This window comes from Mus musculus, chromosome 4 (assembly GCF_000001635.26).
Source record: "Mus musculus strain C57BL/6J chromosome 4, GRCm38.p6 C57BL/6J".
Lineage (NCBI taxonomy): Eukaryota > Metazoa > Chordata > Mammalia > Rodentia > Muridae > Mus > Mus musculus.
Window position 1 is genome coordinate 99,022,069 of NC_000070.6, and position 18,633 is coordinate 99,040,701.

The 18,633-nt window shown below is 37.5% G+C and overlaps 2 protein-coding genes across 15 annotated transcripts in view; one reads left to right on the forward strand and one right to left on the reverse strand.

Moving 5' to 3' along the window:
- Window positions 1-18,633, reverse strand: part of Dock7 (dedicator of cytokinesis 7) — a 194,295-nt gene that overhangs the window by 85,410 nt on the left and 90,252 nt on the right. For all 14 annotated transcript variants that reach the window (XR_001784187.2, XR_003954998.1, NM_026082.5 and 11 more), the window contains one exon: window positions 1,274-1,391. Coding sequence is in view for 12 of the 14 variants with exons in the window: in NM_026082.5 (NP_080358.3) it covers window positions 1,274-1,391 (118 nt within the window). In the remaining 2 variants the exon portion in view is untranslated. The remainder of the gene's footprint in view (window positions 1-1,273; window positions 1,392-18,633) is intronic.
- Window positions 8,886-16,124, forward strand: Angptl3 (angiopoietin-like 3). The gene is made up of 7 exons (NM_013913.4): window positions 8,886-9,431; window positions 10,018-10,128; window positions 11,185-11,299; window positions 12,377-12,490; window positions 12,761-12,856; window positions 15,302-15,568; window positions 15,765-16,124. Exons 1-7 carry the CDS (start codon window positions 8,937-8,939, stop codon window positions 15,932-15,934), a joined length of 1,368 nt encoding a protein of 455 aa, NP_038941.1. The 5' UTR covers window positions 8,886-8,936; the 3' UTR covers window positions 15,935-16,124.

Here is an 18,633-nt window from a genome sequence, read left to right on the forward strand (position 1 = left end):
CCTCAACCAAAATAGAACATTTATTCATGAAGCCAAAAATAAGGATCTAATAAAGAATAAAATGCTAGTTTCAAACTTCAGAAATAAATTCCACATCTATTCAGCAAATATTTGTTCAACTCAACATGTTATATGTTAATTTCTGAAATAGCTGCTGCAAGAGAATACAAAGATGAATAATTTGTGTTCACTGGTGTCAAGGAGATCTACATGTGGATACAAGTGTGGCAACAGGAAAGAAGAAAAACATCTTTCCCGGGAGCAAAAATATCTAAAGTACCCGATCAAGAGAGATCAGAAAAGCTGTGCTCAGCCAAGCATTTTCGTTACATTTGCACAGTCTGGGGCTACAGCATATGGCCAAGCATACGCCTATTCTAGGTTTCCAACATCCATTACCCCAAAATCTCAACTGCCACACAACTTGAGTTCCTTAGTCCTGGCAGTTGTGGTATCGAAGCATCACCCCTGGCTACTCGCAACAGACTCCTCAATTACCATACATCACAGCAACTTCGCTGTACGCATGACTCTCAGGGATAGTCCTGGACCTTCCCGGCTCCTCTTGCCAGACTCACTGTCATTACCATTTCACATCAGAACAAGGGAGAGGTGAGTTCTTGGTAAGGTCCTTACTCACTATCTCATCAGGCATCCTCTCCCGACTCTGATCTCCTCTGGTCGACTCTGTGTCAGTCGTCCATAAAGCACTTCACCATTCTCAATGGGTTTTGTTTGTTTGTTTGTTTGTTTTAATTGCTACTTAGCTTAGAGCCACAGAGATGAGTGAATTCCAGCAAGATTCAGCCTGGGCACTAGGTGTTTTAACAACTCCCTAGATATATCTAATATGTACCCAAGATGTCTCTAGGAGCCGTCTGCAAAGGACGACATCGCCTCCTACTGCCCTCATCTGCCGTTCTCCTAATTGGGGGATGAGGAAAATCAGAATCACAAGTGCCACATTTAGAGCAAAGTCACCACTACTTGAGAGACTTCCCTAGACAGACATAGCTGCAGTGTCACTTACTGCATTCTCTAGACTACAAGATTTATTCATCTTTGCATCTCTGGGAGTGCTTCACATATGCCAAGTACTCATGAGTAACTAGAATTAAGCATATTACTATCCACTCAGGAAGCGATGCAGTCATAAATATGGTTTAAAAGAATACATTAAATTGCAGTTTAGAGCTTCCAATCAGTGATATAAAGCAAAGCTGATCTTACTTGAATAAAGTTTAGGAGAGGAACAGTGAAGAGCGGCTCTTACCGGCATTGCGTTGCTCGGGTCTTCCCCATACATAAACTGGACTTTCACTGTGATGTTTCTGGCAGAACCTTGACGGTTGGCAAAATTAAGACTTTGAGGGTAAATGTAGAGAAGATTTCTGTGAAACCAAGAAGTGTAAGCAACAGTGAGAACGTAGCAAGCAATTCTGTGGGTATAAGCTCTAATGTATACATATCTAAGAGTATTGTATGTTTTTCACTAAATATCACAGAAGAGACAAACAAAAAAGTATTCAATTACTATGTGCCTGTGCTGAGTATCTTTATGTACTTGATCCTTAGAACAATATCCAAATACAAAGCAACCAAATATATCCTGATTTTACAAATGAACTGAAATCCAGAAAGTTTACTCATTTTCATATGCAAACTAAACACCAAAGCTGAAGACTACTCAGACTCCCAATATTTCCTTTCTTCTATTAGAGGCGTCTGAGAACTAAGCATGAGCCAAAGCATTACCGAGAAATGAAACAACACTTCTGATTCTATGTTAGCTCCTCCAAGCAGATGCAAACAAAACAAACTTCACAAATGAATGATTCTGATCAAGAACTTACAAGGAACAATATGCCACACTATAATTCAAAACTATACTGCAGAAACCACACTAATAGCTCATTAGTAAAGTACTGGCCATACAAACAAGGGGACCTCAGTTCAAGACCCAGAACTGACACAAAAGCTGAAGACATGCCAGTAAGACCAGCACTAGCAGGCAGAGACAGGCGATTCCCCAGCCCTACTCAACACCCAATCTAGGCTAGTCATTTGAGTTTCAGGCTCAGTGTGAAATTCTGTCTCAAAAAAATAAGTTGGATAGCAACTTATATAAACATGTACATACATGTACATATTAAGTATATGTATTCATATTATAATACAAAAGATACAACAGAATCAGGTAGTTACTATAAAATAATTATATTCTACCCTGCATGTATTCCAGTTCATAACTGTGTATCTTACACAACTTAATAGTTACTGCTGTCAATATAAAGAAGAAAAATAATTCAACCAAAAGCACATGAATAAAGGGTTCAGAATGCAAGTTACACATGGGAGATGACCAGATGGCCATGAGAATGAATGGAGTCTGCAGCTGCTGGAGGTTGGTGCGGAGACATCTTCAGTACATGCCAGAGACCTGGGATAGGAGAGGCTCCTAAGAACCATGGGAGTGACCTTAGCTGTGACTCACAGCAGTGGGGATATAGAACCTGAGGAGGCTACCTTTTATAGACAAGTAGGAACCCCAGTGGAGCGATAAAGACACCAACCCACCCACAAAACTTCCAACCCAAAATTTATCCTGCCTACGAGAAATGCAGGGATGGGAGCAGAGACTGAAGGAATGATCCACTAATAATCAGCCCAACTGGAGACCATCTCAAGGAATTGGCAAGCACCAATTCCTGACACTATTAATGATATTTTCTTATGCTTGCAGACATGGCTGTCCTCTGAGAGGCTCCACCCAGCAGCTGACTCAGACAGATGCAGAGACCCACAGCCAAACAGTGGATGGAGCTTGGAGACTATGGAAGAGTTGGGGGAAGAATTGAGGGCCCCAAAGGGGATAGGAACTCCACAGGAAGACTAACAGAGTCAAATAACCTAGACCCTTGGAGACTTTATTTTTCTTGGAGACCCTCAGAGAGTGAACCACCAACCAAAAAGCATACATAGGCTGGACCTAGGCCCCTGCACACATGTAGCAGATGTGCAGCTCTGTCAGGAACAACAGGAGCAGGGCCTATCCCAAAAGCTGTTGCCTGTCTGTGGAAACCATTCCCTTAACTCGGCTGTCTTCTCTGGCCTAAGTGAGAAAAGAAACATCTAGCCCTAAAGAGACTTGATGTGTCAGGCTAGGGCAGGGAGACGCAGGAAGGACCCCACTCTCTCACAGGAGAAGGGGAGGGAGGAGGGGAAGCTGTGGGGGGACTAGAATGGGGGGACAGCAGTCAGGGTATAAAGTGAATAAATTAAAGAAAAAAGAAAAGAGAAGTAGAAAATGAAAAAGCTAAATGACTTAGCTGGAGAAGGAAAAGGAGAGGGAGGGAAGAGGGAGGGGAAAGGGGAGAGGAAGAAGAAGAGGGAGAGTGAGACAGACTGAATAACTTTGTATGAAGGTCGTTGCTTACAGCTGATGAACAAAATATTAACAGGACCCTGAAAACCAACTGCCAGGGCAGAGTGGTATGGCAATATATAACTACTACTTCTACTACTACTACTACTACTACTACTACTACTACTACTACTACTACTACTACTATTTTTTTTAAAGATTTATTTATTATTCTAATTTAGTACACTGTAGTTGTCTTCAGACACACCAGAAGAGGGTGTCAGATCTCATTACGAGATGGTTGTGAGCCACCATGTGGTTGCTGGAATTTGAACTCAGGACTTTCAGAAGAGCAGTCAGTGCTCTTACTGGCTGAGCCATTTCGCCAGCCCCTCTTCTTTTTGGTTTTTCGAGACAGGGTTTTTCTGTGTGACTCTGGCTGTCCTGGAACTCACTCTGTAGACCAGGCTGGCCTCAAACTCAGAAATCCGCCTGCCTCTGCCTCCCAAGTGCTGGGATTAAAGGCATGGGCCACCACTGCCCGGGAATATGCAACTTCTTAAAAAACATGTCTTGGATTCAACAAATTTACTTCTAGTCTAAGAAGAGAATTATACATAGGAATAGATAAGTCTGGCGAAAGTAATTCATTACAATATTTTTATAATCAAGAAAATTAAAATAACTATAAAGAGATATACAGTTCACCACGATGTTAAGCATCCCAAATAAAACAAAAGTTTGAAATAGTCTTAAGCCTGAAACCCTTTAAAGGTGTGTAGGATATGCCTAGTGTTTTCTTTTTTTTCTTAATGAAACTTTCCAAGTCCTGGCATCATACAACAGATCTGATGGTTCAGTGTATACAAGATTTTGTTAAAAAAAAAAAACCAATGTATTATTTCATATACTGCATACATTTCCTTCACACACTATGTCTATGAACCATAAATGAATTCCATACTTAGACTTTGGTTCCAGCCCCCAAGATATTTTAGTACATACACAAGTGTTCTAACGAATCTCAAACTATCAAACAGTTATAGTCTCAAGCATTCTGGGTAAAGAATATTCAATCTATTGGATGATTAATTACTATGGACTACCTTGACAATGTGCAGTAGTATTTATTGATGGAAGAGGATCGAGCAGAGGACAGACTCCAGAGCAGGGAAGTGGAGTGGCACTATCATGTTGATAGGTATTCTTGGCGGGTGGAGGGTCAGGGCGGGCAGTGACAAGGAAGGGAGAAGCAAAAGAGAGAAGGTAGGCAAAACTGTATTTCTAAAATACTAACACACGTGGATTTAGGGATTTTTAAAAATATCTTTCTACTTTAAATATTTTTAATAGTGAAAAACCATACAATTTTCAATGGCAAGAGATAAGATTGTCTTTTAAAAAGAAGCATTCATCCATCAATTCTAATGAAATGGAGAGCAGTACTCAAAACACAAGGCTTCAAGGCAATTTAAAGAGGGTTAACTACTTAACTAGTTAATCTAGCTAGCATGGCCCATATAGCATATTTTTATTAATCTGCTCATTAATAAAAAAGAAGAAATCAAAGATAATTACAACTGGTCAACTGAAATATTTATTGATCACCCCATAAATATTATACAGAATGTTAAACAATGGGGAATCAAAGAAAGACCTGGACCACTAAGCCTGGCAACTGCACGTAGAAGGAGTGTAGACTGCTACTGTTGGTTGTCCTCTAACCTGCAACATGCTGTGAGTGTGCACACCACACACACACACACACACACACACACACACACACACACACACACACACACCACACTGCACATACCCTCCTCCCCCACGACCAGTGAAATGTCTCAATGGATAAGGAGCGAGTTCTGCAAGCCTAGGAGCCTGAATTCAATCCTGGAATGCAGAGAAGCATACGATGAGAAATGACTCTACAAAACTATCCTGTAACCTCCACGGGTGTACTCCCTATACTCGCTAATAATGATAACAAGATCAAAACATAGGTAATATTTACTGATCATGGGGAACATGTGCTTAAAGGGACAGAAATACCTGTAAAGACTAAAATAATGCAGTGCTCGGAATGGAAGCAGAGCATCGCACATGCTAGGCAAGCACTGTGCTGCATGACCTCTGAGCCCAGCTGATGCTGTTCTGGTCAGAGAAAGGGTGGCACTAATGTAGTATTCTAGTGCTTTTCTTTTCCTCAATTCACAACATTTCTATTTACATACATTTTCTCAGATATTTCCAAGCATTCCTAACAAACATATTACATTAGTCTTCCACTTATCTACAAGGTAACCAGGGTCCATGGAATCCAATACCTTGTTCTGGCCACTGCAGACATGTGGGGCACACACAAGGAAGCAAAACACTCATAGACATAAAATAAAAAAGCATTCTTTAAAGAGTCAAAATACCTCATTTTTAATTTGGAAGTCATGCTACCATAATATTACACACTCTTGGGAAAGCAGGCAGCATCCGTGGCTCGCTGGAACCGAAGCACGTGAGAGCTGCTGAGTGTCCTCGAGTCCTGTAGAGCTAGGAAACTTTGTATGGCAACTCTTAGAAACAGGAATTCTTAAGTTAAGTATTGAATTTGGTTAACAATGCTTGATTTTCTTTGGGATTCTTTCTATATTTGATCAGGGTTTTATTTAAAGGGCCTCTTTTGGGGGACTGGAAAGATGGCTCAGCAGTTAAGAGCACTGGCTATTCTTCCCGAGAACCTGGGTTTGATTCTTAGCACCCACATGGCAGCTCATAACAGTCTCTAACTCAGTCCTATAGGATCTGATGCCCATCTGTACAGACACACATGCAAGTAAAACACTCATGCACATAAAATAAAATTAATTTCTTTTTTTAAAAAGGGTCCCCTCTTCATAGTCCCTTTAAAAAAAAAAGCTGCTATATTAAAGGGATTTGCACCTGCTATGTGTGTCTTACACTTGATATATGAAAAACTCTTACTCAACCCATAAATATTTAATATTTCTATAAGGCACAAGGCAAAGTACAAAGGAGCTAAGATCCAAATTAATAATCATTTACGAAAAAATGCATAGTGTAACAGAGCAGAGAGATTGGCTCATCATGTACCTCAACTAGGTGGATGGAAATCCAAGGTCAATCGTTTTAAACCACAGAAGCTGACAGCTTGGTTAAGAGAAGTTTCGAAACATGCCCTGCATGACCAAGGATCACTAACTCTTCCATGAAAGAAGAAAACGTGACTGTTCACTATAGCCCCAACACACTTTAACATGAAACTGATTTGGTTTTGTGTTTATTGCATGGATATATACGTACATGCTTGTTTATTTTTCCATCCAAAAGTATTTATATAATTATGTAATGCATACTTAAGGAAATGTACACAGAGTGGGCTGCGGAACTGTTCAGTGGAAAAGTGCTTGCCTTATATGCTAAGCTTCCAGATTCAAGCCCCACTACCACCCACATACACATCCCAAAAAGAGAAAGCATGCACACATATATACGCTAACCAAAAGATACAATTCCTTACCAAAATTCAAGAAAACAAACCTCTAAAACCTAAATATCAGAAAATTTCAATGACTAAATAATTTTAGCATTACTCTTCACCAATAAATTCTAAATGTAACCACATTGTTTCTAACTACAAGAGATAGCTGATATATGTAGTGCCTATTAGACAGCAAGAAAGATTCCAGTGATTTAAAAATACTAACTTTAATCTTTTCCCAACCCTAAGTAAAGTATTATTTCCACTGGGCAAAAGAGGAAGCAGAGAAAGTAAATGATGTGACCAAGAGTGGAGGAGCTAAAGAACAGCGGGCTGAGATTCCACATCCAGCGGTCCTGCTCCACAATCATGCTCACAACCAATACTTAACTGGCATCGCTAAAGAAACCATTACAGTCAAACCTGTAATACTTAATCAATCAACAGAGAACCTCCATTTATGATAGGAATGGGAATTTATATGAATTGAATTTTAGAAAAGATGTGGTTTGTAAAAATTTGCCTGACAACTTAATTTAAAACATTTTATATTGATTTTTTTTCTTTGCAAAAAAACCTAGCCATATACATGAGGGCTGGAAAGATGTTCAGCATATATGAGCACAGGCTGCTCTCTAAAGGACCTGGGTTTGACTCCCAGTACCAACATGGTGGCTCACAATCTTCTGTAACTCCAGGGGACCCAACGTCATCATCTTACCTGCCATGGTACATGCACATACATGAGGGCAAAACACCCATACACATAAAAATTTTTTTAGCTATGAACTTGACCCCAATCCATGGTGGTAAATGACCATAATCCCAGCACTAGAGCAGGAGAATCACCACAAATCTGATGTTAGCCTGGGCTACAAAATAGGACTGTCATAAACAAAACAAAACAAAGCTACAAATTATATAGTGCAGCTATCCCAATGAATGAGGAAACTGGTGAAGGGGGAAATTAAATAACTGTTTAAAGCCAAAACACTAGAGCTATCTTTTAGAACCAGACAACAGTGTGGTTCCAGAGTCACACTCTTAGTAATTATGTTAATTTCCCCAAATGTCTTGTATTAATACTAAGGATAACCACCCATAATTTAAGTTCTTATAATTTTTACTTCTAATATCAATTGTAGACAATGGAACATTTACTCTTAAACATACTATTAATCTTTACTTTTGTTAAATCTTTTTAAATTTTGTAGTAAGAAAATTGTTACTAAGCTCACAAACTTCAGGAAATGATGGTTAAACCTCTGCTACTGGGAGAATTGGAATTTAATTCTAGTTTATACTCAAACAATCACATGTCTACTGCTACTTCACATGCATGTGCATCTGTCTACATATATATACACACACACATACATATATGCATGTCTATGACATATATACATGAAAACCATGGAAAGGTGGAAAATAACTATTGATTAACATACAAGAATGGCTAAGACATGTGAAATAAGGACAGTAAGCAGTAGTCTAGTGACAAGTGAATACATAGTTACATGCTAGCTTATCCGACGACAGAAACAGAGGCTATAGCATTGAGAGCCGCAGCACTAACTCAACAACTTGGAAAGACTTGGGGAGTGGTTGCTGTTTCCAGATAAACAAACTACAAACAGGGTTACAGATGCTTAATTTTTCCTCAAGCTAAGGAAACTCACACTTAAGTTTAATGACAAACTTAATCCATCAAAAACTAAGGTTTATTTGTAAATCTCTTATAGTAAGAAAAAATTTAAATGATCTTTTAAAAACAGGTAAATACCTTTATCCTGAAAGAATAATTATCAATACAGCAAATTTAACTATTTTAACAATTTTGAAAATTACCTCCTATTAGTTGCTCATTTCCTTGATTTCAGTTGCCATTGATCTAACTCAACATGGGGGAGGGTTACATTCGTGCAAGTTAGCACAGCTTAATGGTTAACTCCATTCTCCTGCCAACCTTGTGTGTGCATGCAGCAAATAGCCGTGTATATAAAGTCAAGAGGTCCAGGTCTCCTTACAGGAGGGAGAAGTTCCAAATTGCTTAAAATTGAATAATTGAGACAAAAAATGCACACAATTAAATTATTCCTTTTTGTTGTTCCTTTAGTAATTGCATCCAGAGTGGATCCAGACCTTTCATCATTTGATTCTGCACCTTCAGAGCCAAAATCAAGATTTGCTATGTTGGATGATGTCAAAATTTTAGCGAATGGCCTCCTGCAGCTGGGTCATGGACTTAAAGATTTTGTCCATAAGACTAAGGGACAAATTAACGACATATTTCAGAAGCTCAACATATTTGATCAGTCTTTTTATGACCTATCACTTCGAACCAATGAAATCAAAGAAGAGGAAAAGGAGCTAAGAAGAACTACATCTACACTACAAGTTAAAAACGAGGAGGTGAAGAACATGTCAGTAGAACTGAACTCAAAGCTTGAGAGTCTGCTGGAAGAGAAGACAGCCCTTCAACACAAGGTCAGGGCTTTGGAGGAGCAGCTAACCAACTTAATTCTAAGCCCAGCTGGGGCTCAGGAGCACCCAGAAGTAACATCACTCAAAGTAAGTAGAAATCACAGCACTCTGATTGTTTTCAATATGGACTTTTAAAAATACATTTTAAAGACATACTCTTTTAAATACTCTGCTAGATCATTAACATACGTATTTTTTCCAAGAAATAATTTTTTCAAGAAATAAAATTATCCACTGGAACTTCAGTTCAGGGTTTGCTTTGCTAACATTATATTTGAAAAGAGCTAAAATTTATATTTCATTTAATTAAGTACTTTTGTAACATTCAACTATCATGCTACTGATAATTACTAGAGGTGAATTTTTGTAAAAAAAAAATTTAAAACTATTCTTCCACAAACAATAGATTAATATAGTAAATGGCATATTCTAATTCCTTTGAAACATTGTTTATCTTACTTTAAATAAAATTCAGAAAGTTTTAGATATGGCAATTTTAAAATACAGTAGCAAAATGGTATATTATTTGAAAAAAGCATAGGACAATGGCAGCCAATGTTCACTTTTCTAACAACCCACTACTAGCTTAAAAATTAGGTGGCTGTTATATGTAAATAAAAACGTCAACAAAAAAGACAGAGGACATTTTAAACAAACTACAATCTGTGTTCAGAGTTTTGTAGAACAGCAAGACAACAGCATAAGAGAACTCCTCCAGAGTGTGGAAGAACAGTATAAACAATTAAGTCAACAGCACATGCAGATAAAAGAAATAGAAAAGCAGGTAAGTAGCCTACTGCTATGTCAGACTGCTGCACCAGCTGACGGAACTATCTGCTTGCAAGACTTTCTGTACCACTAAGCAACTAACCTATGCCATGCAGCTCCTAATGCGTCCTACAGAAAACAGCAGAGTCTGTCTCACTGAACTGTGAGAAAAGGCAATCCATGTCTGATTCCATTAACATGATCTTATTCAACTTTAAATCAGGTCATGAACGTGCTCTGGTTGAAGTCTCTACACAGCCTCCTCTCTTGCTCACAGTCACTCTTAGAACCTGCAATGACCTGGCCTTTCATTATCTCACTAGCTTCCCCGCTATTCTTCACCTCCACCAAACACGCTGCTCCCAAGGCCTCCGTCTGTGTGGTGTCTGTCTAGATTCCTGGTTTTCCCCCTAGTATCTGCACTTCCTATACACTTTTATGAAATACGAAATGCTTAATGAAGCTGTCCCAGGCCAATAAATAGAAAATAAAAGGCCTCCCCAAAGTTACTACATTGTTTTCCCCTCTGTAATATCTTTATATTTAACATAAATAAAAAGCTATTTCTTGCCTATCCCTCAATTAAACTGGAAGATCTGTGAACCTGTGATTCTTTAAACCCTTTATACAGAATACTGTATAAACACATTGTAGGAACTCAATATTTTGGAACTGACCATTGCAACAGCGTATTCAGCAAACACAAGTTAATAAAGTTAGCTAAGTTTGTAATCCATACTGTTGAAAAGAGAATATATTCAAATATTTAAGCAAAGCACATAGCCTTACTGGCTCTTTTCCTTTTAGTCAATGTCTCTCGTTTCATTTGCTTCATTCTCTTAGTTGTGTTATTCATTAAATAATGCTCTTGAGTAACTGTCTCAAGAACAGAATGTCAGTCTGTGTGGGGAGCACTGTTCCTTCCTCTTTGCTTGCTCGCAGAACGGGGCGAGGGCTCTGCACATGCTCAGCAAGCACTGTGCCCCTGGCTGACTTCTGACACACTTACCCAGCATTCCCTAACTGCATATACAACAGCATTTTTAAAAGTAGATTTGTATTCTTTTATCAGCTCAGAAAGACTGGTATTCAAGAACCCTCAGAAAATTCTCTTTCTTCTAAATCAAGAGCACCAAGAACTACTCCCCCTCTTCAACTGAACGAAACAGAAAATACAGAACAAGATGGTAAGATAATCCGGGCAGTTTTCTCTACAAAATTCCCTATTCTTAAGACCTGATCTGATCTAGATAAGAGTAAAAATTTATATATAGCAAATGCCATCACCAAATGTTAATTTAATTGGACCCTGGCTTGTTGTCTGTCTGTCTGTCTTTCTTTCTTACTTTCTTTTTTACTTTCTTTCTTTCTTCCCATTTTAACACTATAAATGACATTCTTATGAAGCTGATATAAAAACATGGAGTTATTAATTTCATAGATATAAAATGATACTATAGGTATAGAAAAGGAATAAGCTTATGCTTATAAGACATATGGAGAGCCACAAAGGTCATATTTAAAAATGACTTTCTAGTCAGAGCACGGTGGCTCATAGCTGCAGCACTTGAGAGGGTAAGGGAGGAGAACTGATGTGCATTTGAGAGCAGCCTAACTACAGAGTTAGTTCCACATTAGCCTGAGCTAAGGTGAGACTCAAAAAGAATAAACAAGACAAAACAAAATCTATTAAAAAGATTACTTTCTAAAGCAACAAACCAGATATATTCATGTGTACAAAGAAAACATGCACTTCTAAAACCCAAAAGATCATGGAGTTCTCAAAAATTCTACTTTCCTAACTGCATAAAATCTTTCACAGGTAAAATAAAAGTTCCAAGAAACAAAGTCACTATTTCCAGCCAAACTGCTGAAAACAACACATTCCAAGCAGTTGTTTTTGTTTCTGTAACAGACACAGGAGAAATGCCTATGCGGGCTCTTCCTGTACAGTCCGTTTCCACACCTGCTGCTTCCAGTTAGATCCAAACCCTGCACTGAGCTTCTGCTCCCTGTACTCTCACTTCGTACTCACTCTCACAAGATAGCGCTTTTTAAAATTCTCATTTTCTCCACTTTCTTTTAAAATAAGTAAGTTGGAAATGTTATTTTAATGTTACTTGGATAGTTTCTCACCCAATAGACAAGCTTTAGCATAAATATTACTGAACATTCACATCAATTCCATAAAATAGTAGTAAAACTGTAAGCTCTACAGATACTTCTATTCAAAAATACTACATAATAATGTCTGTCAATTCTAGACCTTCCTGCCGACTGCTCTGCCGTTTATAACAGAGGCGAACATACAAGTGGCGTGTACACTATTAAACCAAGAAACTCCCAAGGGTTTAATGTCTACTGTGATACCCAATCAGGTAAACCCATGGAAACAAGAATACGTTACAGTGAATTCAAGATACTCAATACCTATTATCAAAACTAAGCCTGTTATCAACTCACAGAAAATGGTTATTCACGCAAATCTGGGATCATAATAAATGATAAAGTATATTATCTTAACTATATAGTATCTAATTAATAAATCAACTCACAAAGCCAAAGCTAAAACCAAACTCAAAACGGGTGATTTTTCCTCCGTCAACTTTAACCTACTAAAAATAACTACATTCATTCACACTCTCCAGGCAGTCCATGGACATTAATTCAACACCGGAAAGATGGCTCACAGGACTTCAACGAAACATGGGAAAACTACGAAAAGGGCTTTGGGAGGCTCGATGGTAAAGTGATTTCCTTGCATTGTTCGTTTATTTGTAAATTTAACGGTATTAGCTGGTTGCACTGACATGGGCCTGCGATCACAGCCCTTTAGGGGTTGGGGGTGTGCCCAGCAGGTGGGTTGAAAGCTCAAGGCCAGTTTGGGCCACATATTGAGACCTCTTCTCAAAAGAAAGAATTATAAAATAAGAAACAATTATAAAATGGGCTGTGGAAATGTAACAATAAACAAAAACAAACTGCAGCCTTCATAAAAATGATTGGTAAAAACTATACATGTTAGCAATTATAATTATCTTTTTTTTTTTCTTTCTTTCTTTTTTTTTGGTTTTTCGTGACAGGGTTTCTCTGTATAGCCCTGGCTGTCCTGGAACTCACTTTGTAGACCAGGCTGGCCTCAAACTCAGAAATCCGCCTGCCTCTGCCTCCCAAGTGCTGGGATTAAAGGTGTGTGCAACCACGTCCGGCATTTTTTTTATTATAATTAAAATTATCTTAATTATACTTATCACTACTACATATCTTTTCTTATGTATGCTTGTTGAAATGTAATTCTATAGTTCATGATTACAATAGTTATTAAGGAAAACAGTTCATACCATTGGCTCTAGTGAGGGGAAATGCTACAAATGAGCCGCAAAGATGGCATTATAGTACCCTTTCATTGATATCTTAAGTGTAAAGTAACACAGGTTAAATGAAGCTGGAGGTAAGTGTTGTGGCAGAGCACTTGACTAGCACAGCGCTGGGACTGATCCTCAGTAGCACAAAGGAAGTAATAAAACTACAAAATAAAAGAGTTAGAAGGAATAGGGTCACTGTCAGAGATACAGTGTCTAACTACTTAAATACAAATTTTATTATTCAATATTATAAATATATACTACAGAACTGTGGTTCTCTGAATGTTCTAGAATATGATATTCTATTTTGACTATAAAACGAAACTATAAAAATAAGCAAAAGAATAAAAAATAAAGATACTTAAAATAAAAAATATATTATAGATTATTTGTGAATGTGTAGTATTCACTTAGAAAGTAGAAGTCATCTGATATTACACCAAAAAAAGTTTTAAGACTCAGAACTTCTTGATTATTTTTAAAATTCTCTACTCATGGCACTACTTAAAACCCTAAAGAGACGGCCTATTCAGTGGTATTTTGCAGTTCTAATTCTTCTGGGATTGAGTTAAACACTAAAATAAAGAACTAGCAGTTCAGAATGCTGGTTTATTTCTAATTAGAAACTAATTATTCCATTTATAATCCTAAAGTGAAGTTTCCTAACTCATTAGCAATAATATTTATTCTTGTCATTAAACACTTCAATATAGGTTGTATAATGATCTACTTATAATACTATTGTTTTTAACCCCAAATGGCTTTAATTATAGAGACAAACACTATTAACAGAATATTCAAATCTCATTTTTAAATTTTAGATTCTTTTTCTATGAAAAAAGCTTCACATTAGAGAAAAAACTATCACTATTATCTAAAGCTGGACATATAAAAGCATTCTCTTGAATGTGGGTGTATTAATGACCAGCTGATGGTAAAGTGGTGTCTATATACATAAAGAGGTATAAGAGAGATATTACTCTCTCAATGACCAAACCTAAAAATATCTGTAATGATGTAATATGTCATATATAAAACATTTTCTAAAATACATTTTTGAAACAATGTTGGAGTTAATCAAGACAAGATTTTAATACAGACTTAAACACAGGTTTTATTAACATTAAGCGAGGAAAAGTCACACTTAATGCCGGGGAGATAGTTCAGTGGGAAAGTCTTCCTCAGTGATGCATGAAGTCAGATTCAGTCCCCAGAACTCAAAGAAAACAAGACAGACAGAAGACAGACAGACAGAGACAGACAGAGTGATCGATTGATCAATCAATAAAAAGCAGAGGGAGACAGAAAGGAAAGGACAGTGGATATACCCAGACCCAGACATGAGTTCACAAAACTCTATATTAATATACATTTTAGAAAAGATTTGTTTTGGGTTTTTCAGATAGGGTCCCATGCCCAGGATAGACTTATATAGCTCTGTGTAGTGGAAGACTTGAAACAAGAATCCGTTTTGTCGCCACCTCCCAAGTATTAGCATTGCAAGCACACACAGTAACAACAATAATATAAATACTTTACAAGATTTCAAAGTAACCCAGGAATTAGAACTAAACTCACTTACATCAACAAACTGAAAATAATGACAAAAATTAGCCATGGAAAATGATTGTACATACTTGTAATCACAGCACTTCGGTAGGAAGATATCAACTTTGAAACCAGCCTGGGCTAAATAGTAAAACCCTGGCGCGGGTACACACACACACACACACACACACACACACACACACACACACGTGTCAGTCAGGTCCTGATCTGTAGTTAATATCACACAGGGTTTTTCCCTCTAACTTTTTTCTTTAGGAGAATTTTGGTTGGGCCTAGAGAAGATCTATGCTATAGTCCAACAGTCTAACTACATTTTACGACTCGAGCTACAAGACTGGAAAGACAGCAAGCACTACGTTGAATACTCCTTTCACCTGGGCAGTCACGAAACCAACTACACGCTACATGTGGCTGAGATTGCTGGCAATATCCCTGGGGCCCTCCCAGAGCACACAGACCTGATGTTTTCTACATGGAATCACAGAGCAAAGGGACAGCTCTACTGTCCAGAAAGTTACTCAGGTATCTCATTAATGACAACACTTTCTTCAAAGTATCCCTTACAGTTTTACCTATTATCTATAATAGGTTCTTTAAAATACTAATCTCAAGCAAGCATTCTCCTCACTATGTTGATGGTGTATGTGAGTCACACAGAATAATGAATATTGGGATACATGTATCTACAATATAATAACCACATGTCTGTCTTTTTTAGGTGGCTGGTGGTGGAATGACATATGTGGAGAAAACAACCTAAATGGAAAATACAACAAACCCAGAACCAAATCCAGACCAGAGAGAAGAAGAGGGATCTACTGGAGACCTCAGAGCAGAAAGCTCTATGCTATCAAATCATCCAAAATGATGCTCCAGCCCACCACCTAAGAAGCTTCAACTGAACTGAGACAAAATAAAAGATCAATAAATTAAATATTAAAGTCCTCCCGATCACTGTAGTAATCTGGTATTAAAATTTTAATGGAAAGCTTGAGAATTGAATTTCAATTAGGTTTAAACTCATTGTTAAGATCAGATATCACCGAATCAACGTAAACAAAATTTATCTTTTTCAATCAAACTCCTACAGTATCATTTGTTCATGTTTGTGATATGGAATCAATTTAAGAATCAAATCATCTGGGAGTGGGGGAGCACGTCTTTAACCCCAGGTTTCAGGAGGGAGAGGCAAAGCAGATCTTGAGACTGAGGCCAGTGTAGTTTACAGAGTATGTTCCAATACAGCCAAGGATACACACGATAAAACAAAATAACACAAAATGAAACCACAAAACCAAACCAAACAAAAAACCATGGTTCCAATCTAAATAATAACTAGTGGACAAGCTTTGCAATTTTATGAAGTCCCATTTGTTAATTCTTGATCTTAGCACAAAGGCCATTGATGTTCTGTTCAGAATATTATCCCTGTGCCCATATTTTTCTGGCTTTTCCCCACTTTCTCTTCTATTAAATTCAGTGTATCTGGTTTTATGTGGAAGTCCTTGATCCACTTGAACTTGAGCTTTGTACAGGGAGATAAGAATGGATCAATTTGCATTCTTCTACATGTTGACTACCACTTGAGCTAGCACTATTTGTTGAAAATGCTGTCTTTTTTCCACTGGATGGTTTTAGCTCCTTTGTCAAAAATCAAGTGACCATAGATGTGTGGGTTCATTTTCTGGGTCTTCAATTCTATTAATCTACCTGTCTGTCGCTGTACCAATACTATGCAGTTTTTAATCACAGTTGCTCTGTAGTACAGCTTGAGGTCAAGGATGCTGATTCCCCCAGAAGTTCTTTTAGTGTTGAGAATAGTATTCACTATCCTGGGTTTTTTGTTATTCCAAATGAATTTGCAAATTCTACCTCTATATAGAATTGATTTGGAATTTCAATGGGGATTGGACTGAATCTGTAGATTGCTTTTGGTAAGATGGCCATTTTTACTATATTAATAATGCCAATCCACGAGCATGGGAGATCTTTCCATCTTCTGAGGTCTTCAATTTCTTTCTTCAGAGATTTGAAGTTCTTGTCTTACAGATCTTTCACTTGTTTGTTTAGAGTAACACCAAGATATTTTATATTGTTTGTGACTACTGTGAAGGGTGTCGTTTCTCTAATTTCTTTCTCAGTCTGTCCCTTGAGTATAGGAAGGCTACCAATTTGTTTGAGTTAATTTGATATCCAGCCACTTCGCTGAAGTTGTTTATCAGGTTTAGGATTCTCTGGTAGAATTTTTGTAAAGATTAATTTATTTTTATTTATATAAATATACTCTGTAGCTGTGTTCACACACACACACACCAGAAGAGGGAATCTGATACCATTACAGATGGTTGTGAGCCACCATGTGGTTGCTGAGAATTGAACTCGGGACCTCTGGAAGAGCAGTGAGTACCCTTAACTGCTGAGCCACCTCTCCAGCCCCCTCTGGTGGAATTTTTGGGGTCATTTAAGTATACTATCATACCATCTGCAAATAGTGATATTTTGACTTATTCCTTTCCAATTTATATCCCTTTGACCTCCTTTTGTTGTCTAATTACTCTAGCTAGAACTTCAAGTACTATATTGAATAGATAGGAAGAGCATGGGCAGCCTTGTCTAGTTCCTGATTTTAATAGGATTGCCATTAAACATCCATTTAGTTTGATATTGGCTACTGGCTTGCTATATATTGATTTTACTAGGTTTAGGTATAGGCCATGAATTCCTGATCTTTCCAAAACTTTTAACATGAAGGGAAGTTGAATTTTGTCAAATGCTTTTCCAGCATCTAACGAGATGATCATGTGGTTTTCTTCTTTGAGTTTGTTTATGTAGTTGTAGTTGTAGTTATGTATGTTGATGGATTTCCGTATATTGAACTATCCCTGCATCCCTGGGATGAAGCCTACCTGATTGTGGTGAATGATCATTTTGATGTGTTCTTGGATTTGGTTTGCAATAATTTTATTGAGTATTTTTGCATCGATCTTCATTATGGAAATTGGGCTGAAGTTCTCTTTGTTGGATCTTTGTGTGGTTTTGGTATCAGCATAACTGTGGCTTCATAGAACAAATTGGGTAGTGTTCATTCTGTTTCTATTTTGTGTAATAGTTTGAAGAGTATTAGTATTAAGTCTTTGAAGGTCTAATAGAATTCTGCACTAAACCCATCTGGTCCTGGTTTTTTGTTTGTTTGTTTTTGTTTTTTGATTTTGTTTTTGGTTGGGAGACTTTTAATGACTGCTTCTATTACGTTAGGGGTGACGGGACTGTTAAGATGGTTTACCTGATCCTGATTTAACTTGGATATTTGATATCTGCCTAGAAAACTGTCCATTTAAACAAGTTTTTCCAGTTTTGTTGAGTATAGGCTTTTATAGTAGAATCTGATAATTTTTTAAATTTCCTGTTTCTGTTGTTATAGCTCCTTTTTCATATCTGATTTTGTTAATTTGAATACTGTCTCTGTGCCCTCTGGTTAGTCTGGCTAAGGGTTTATCTATCTTGTCGATTTTCTCAAAGAACCAGCTCCTGGTTTTGTTGATTCTTTGTATAGTTCTTTTTGTCTTTACTTGGTTGATTTCAGCCCT

Bases quoted from the DNA above. Each gene is read 5' to 3' on its own strand.
- Angptl3 (NM_013913.4), top strand. From the start codon at position 8,937: ATGCACACAATTAAATTATTCCTTTTTGTTGTTCCTTTAGTAATTGCA. The intron at 11,300-12,376 runs GTAAGATAATCC...TGTCAATTCTAG, and splicing joins AGAAAATACAGAACAAGATG to ACCTTCCTGCCGACTGCTCT. The intron at 12,491-12,760 runs GTAAACCCATGG...CACACTCTCCAG, and splicing joins CTACTGTGATACCCAATCAG to GCAGTCCATGGACATTAATT.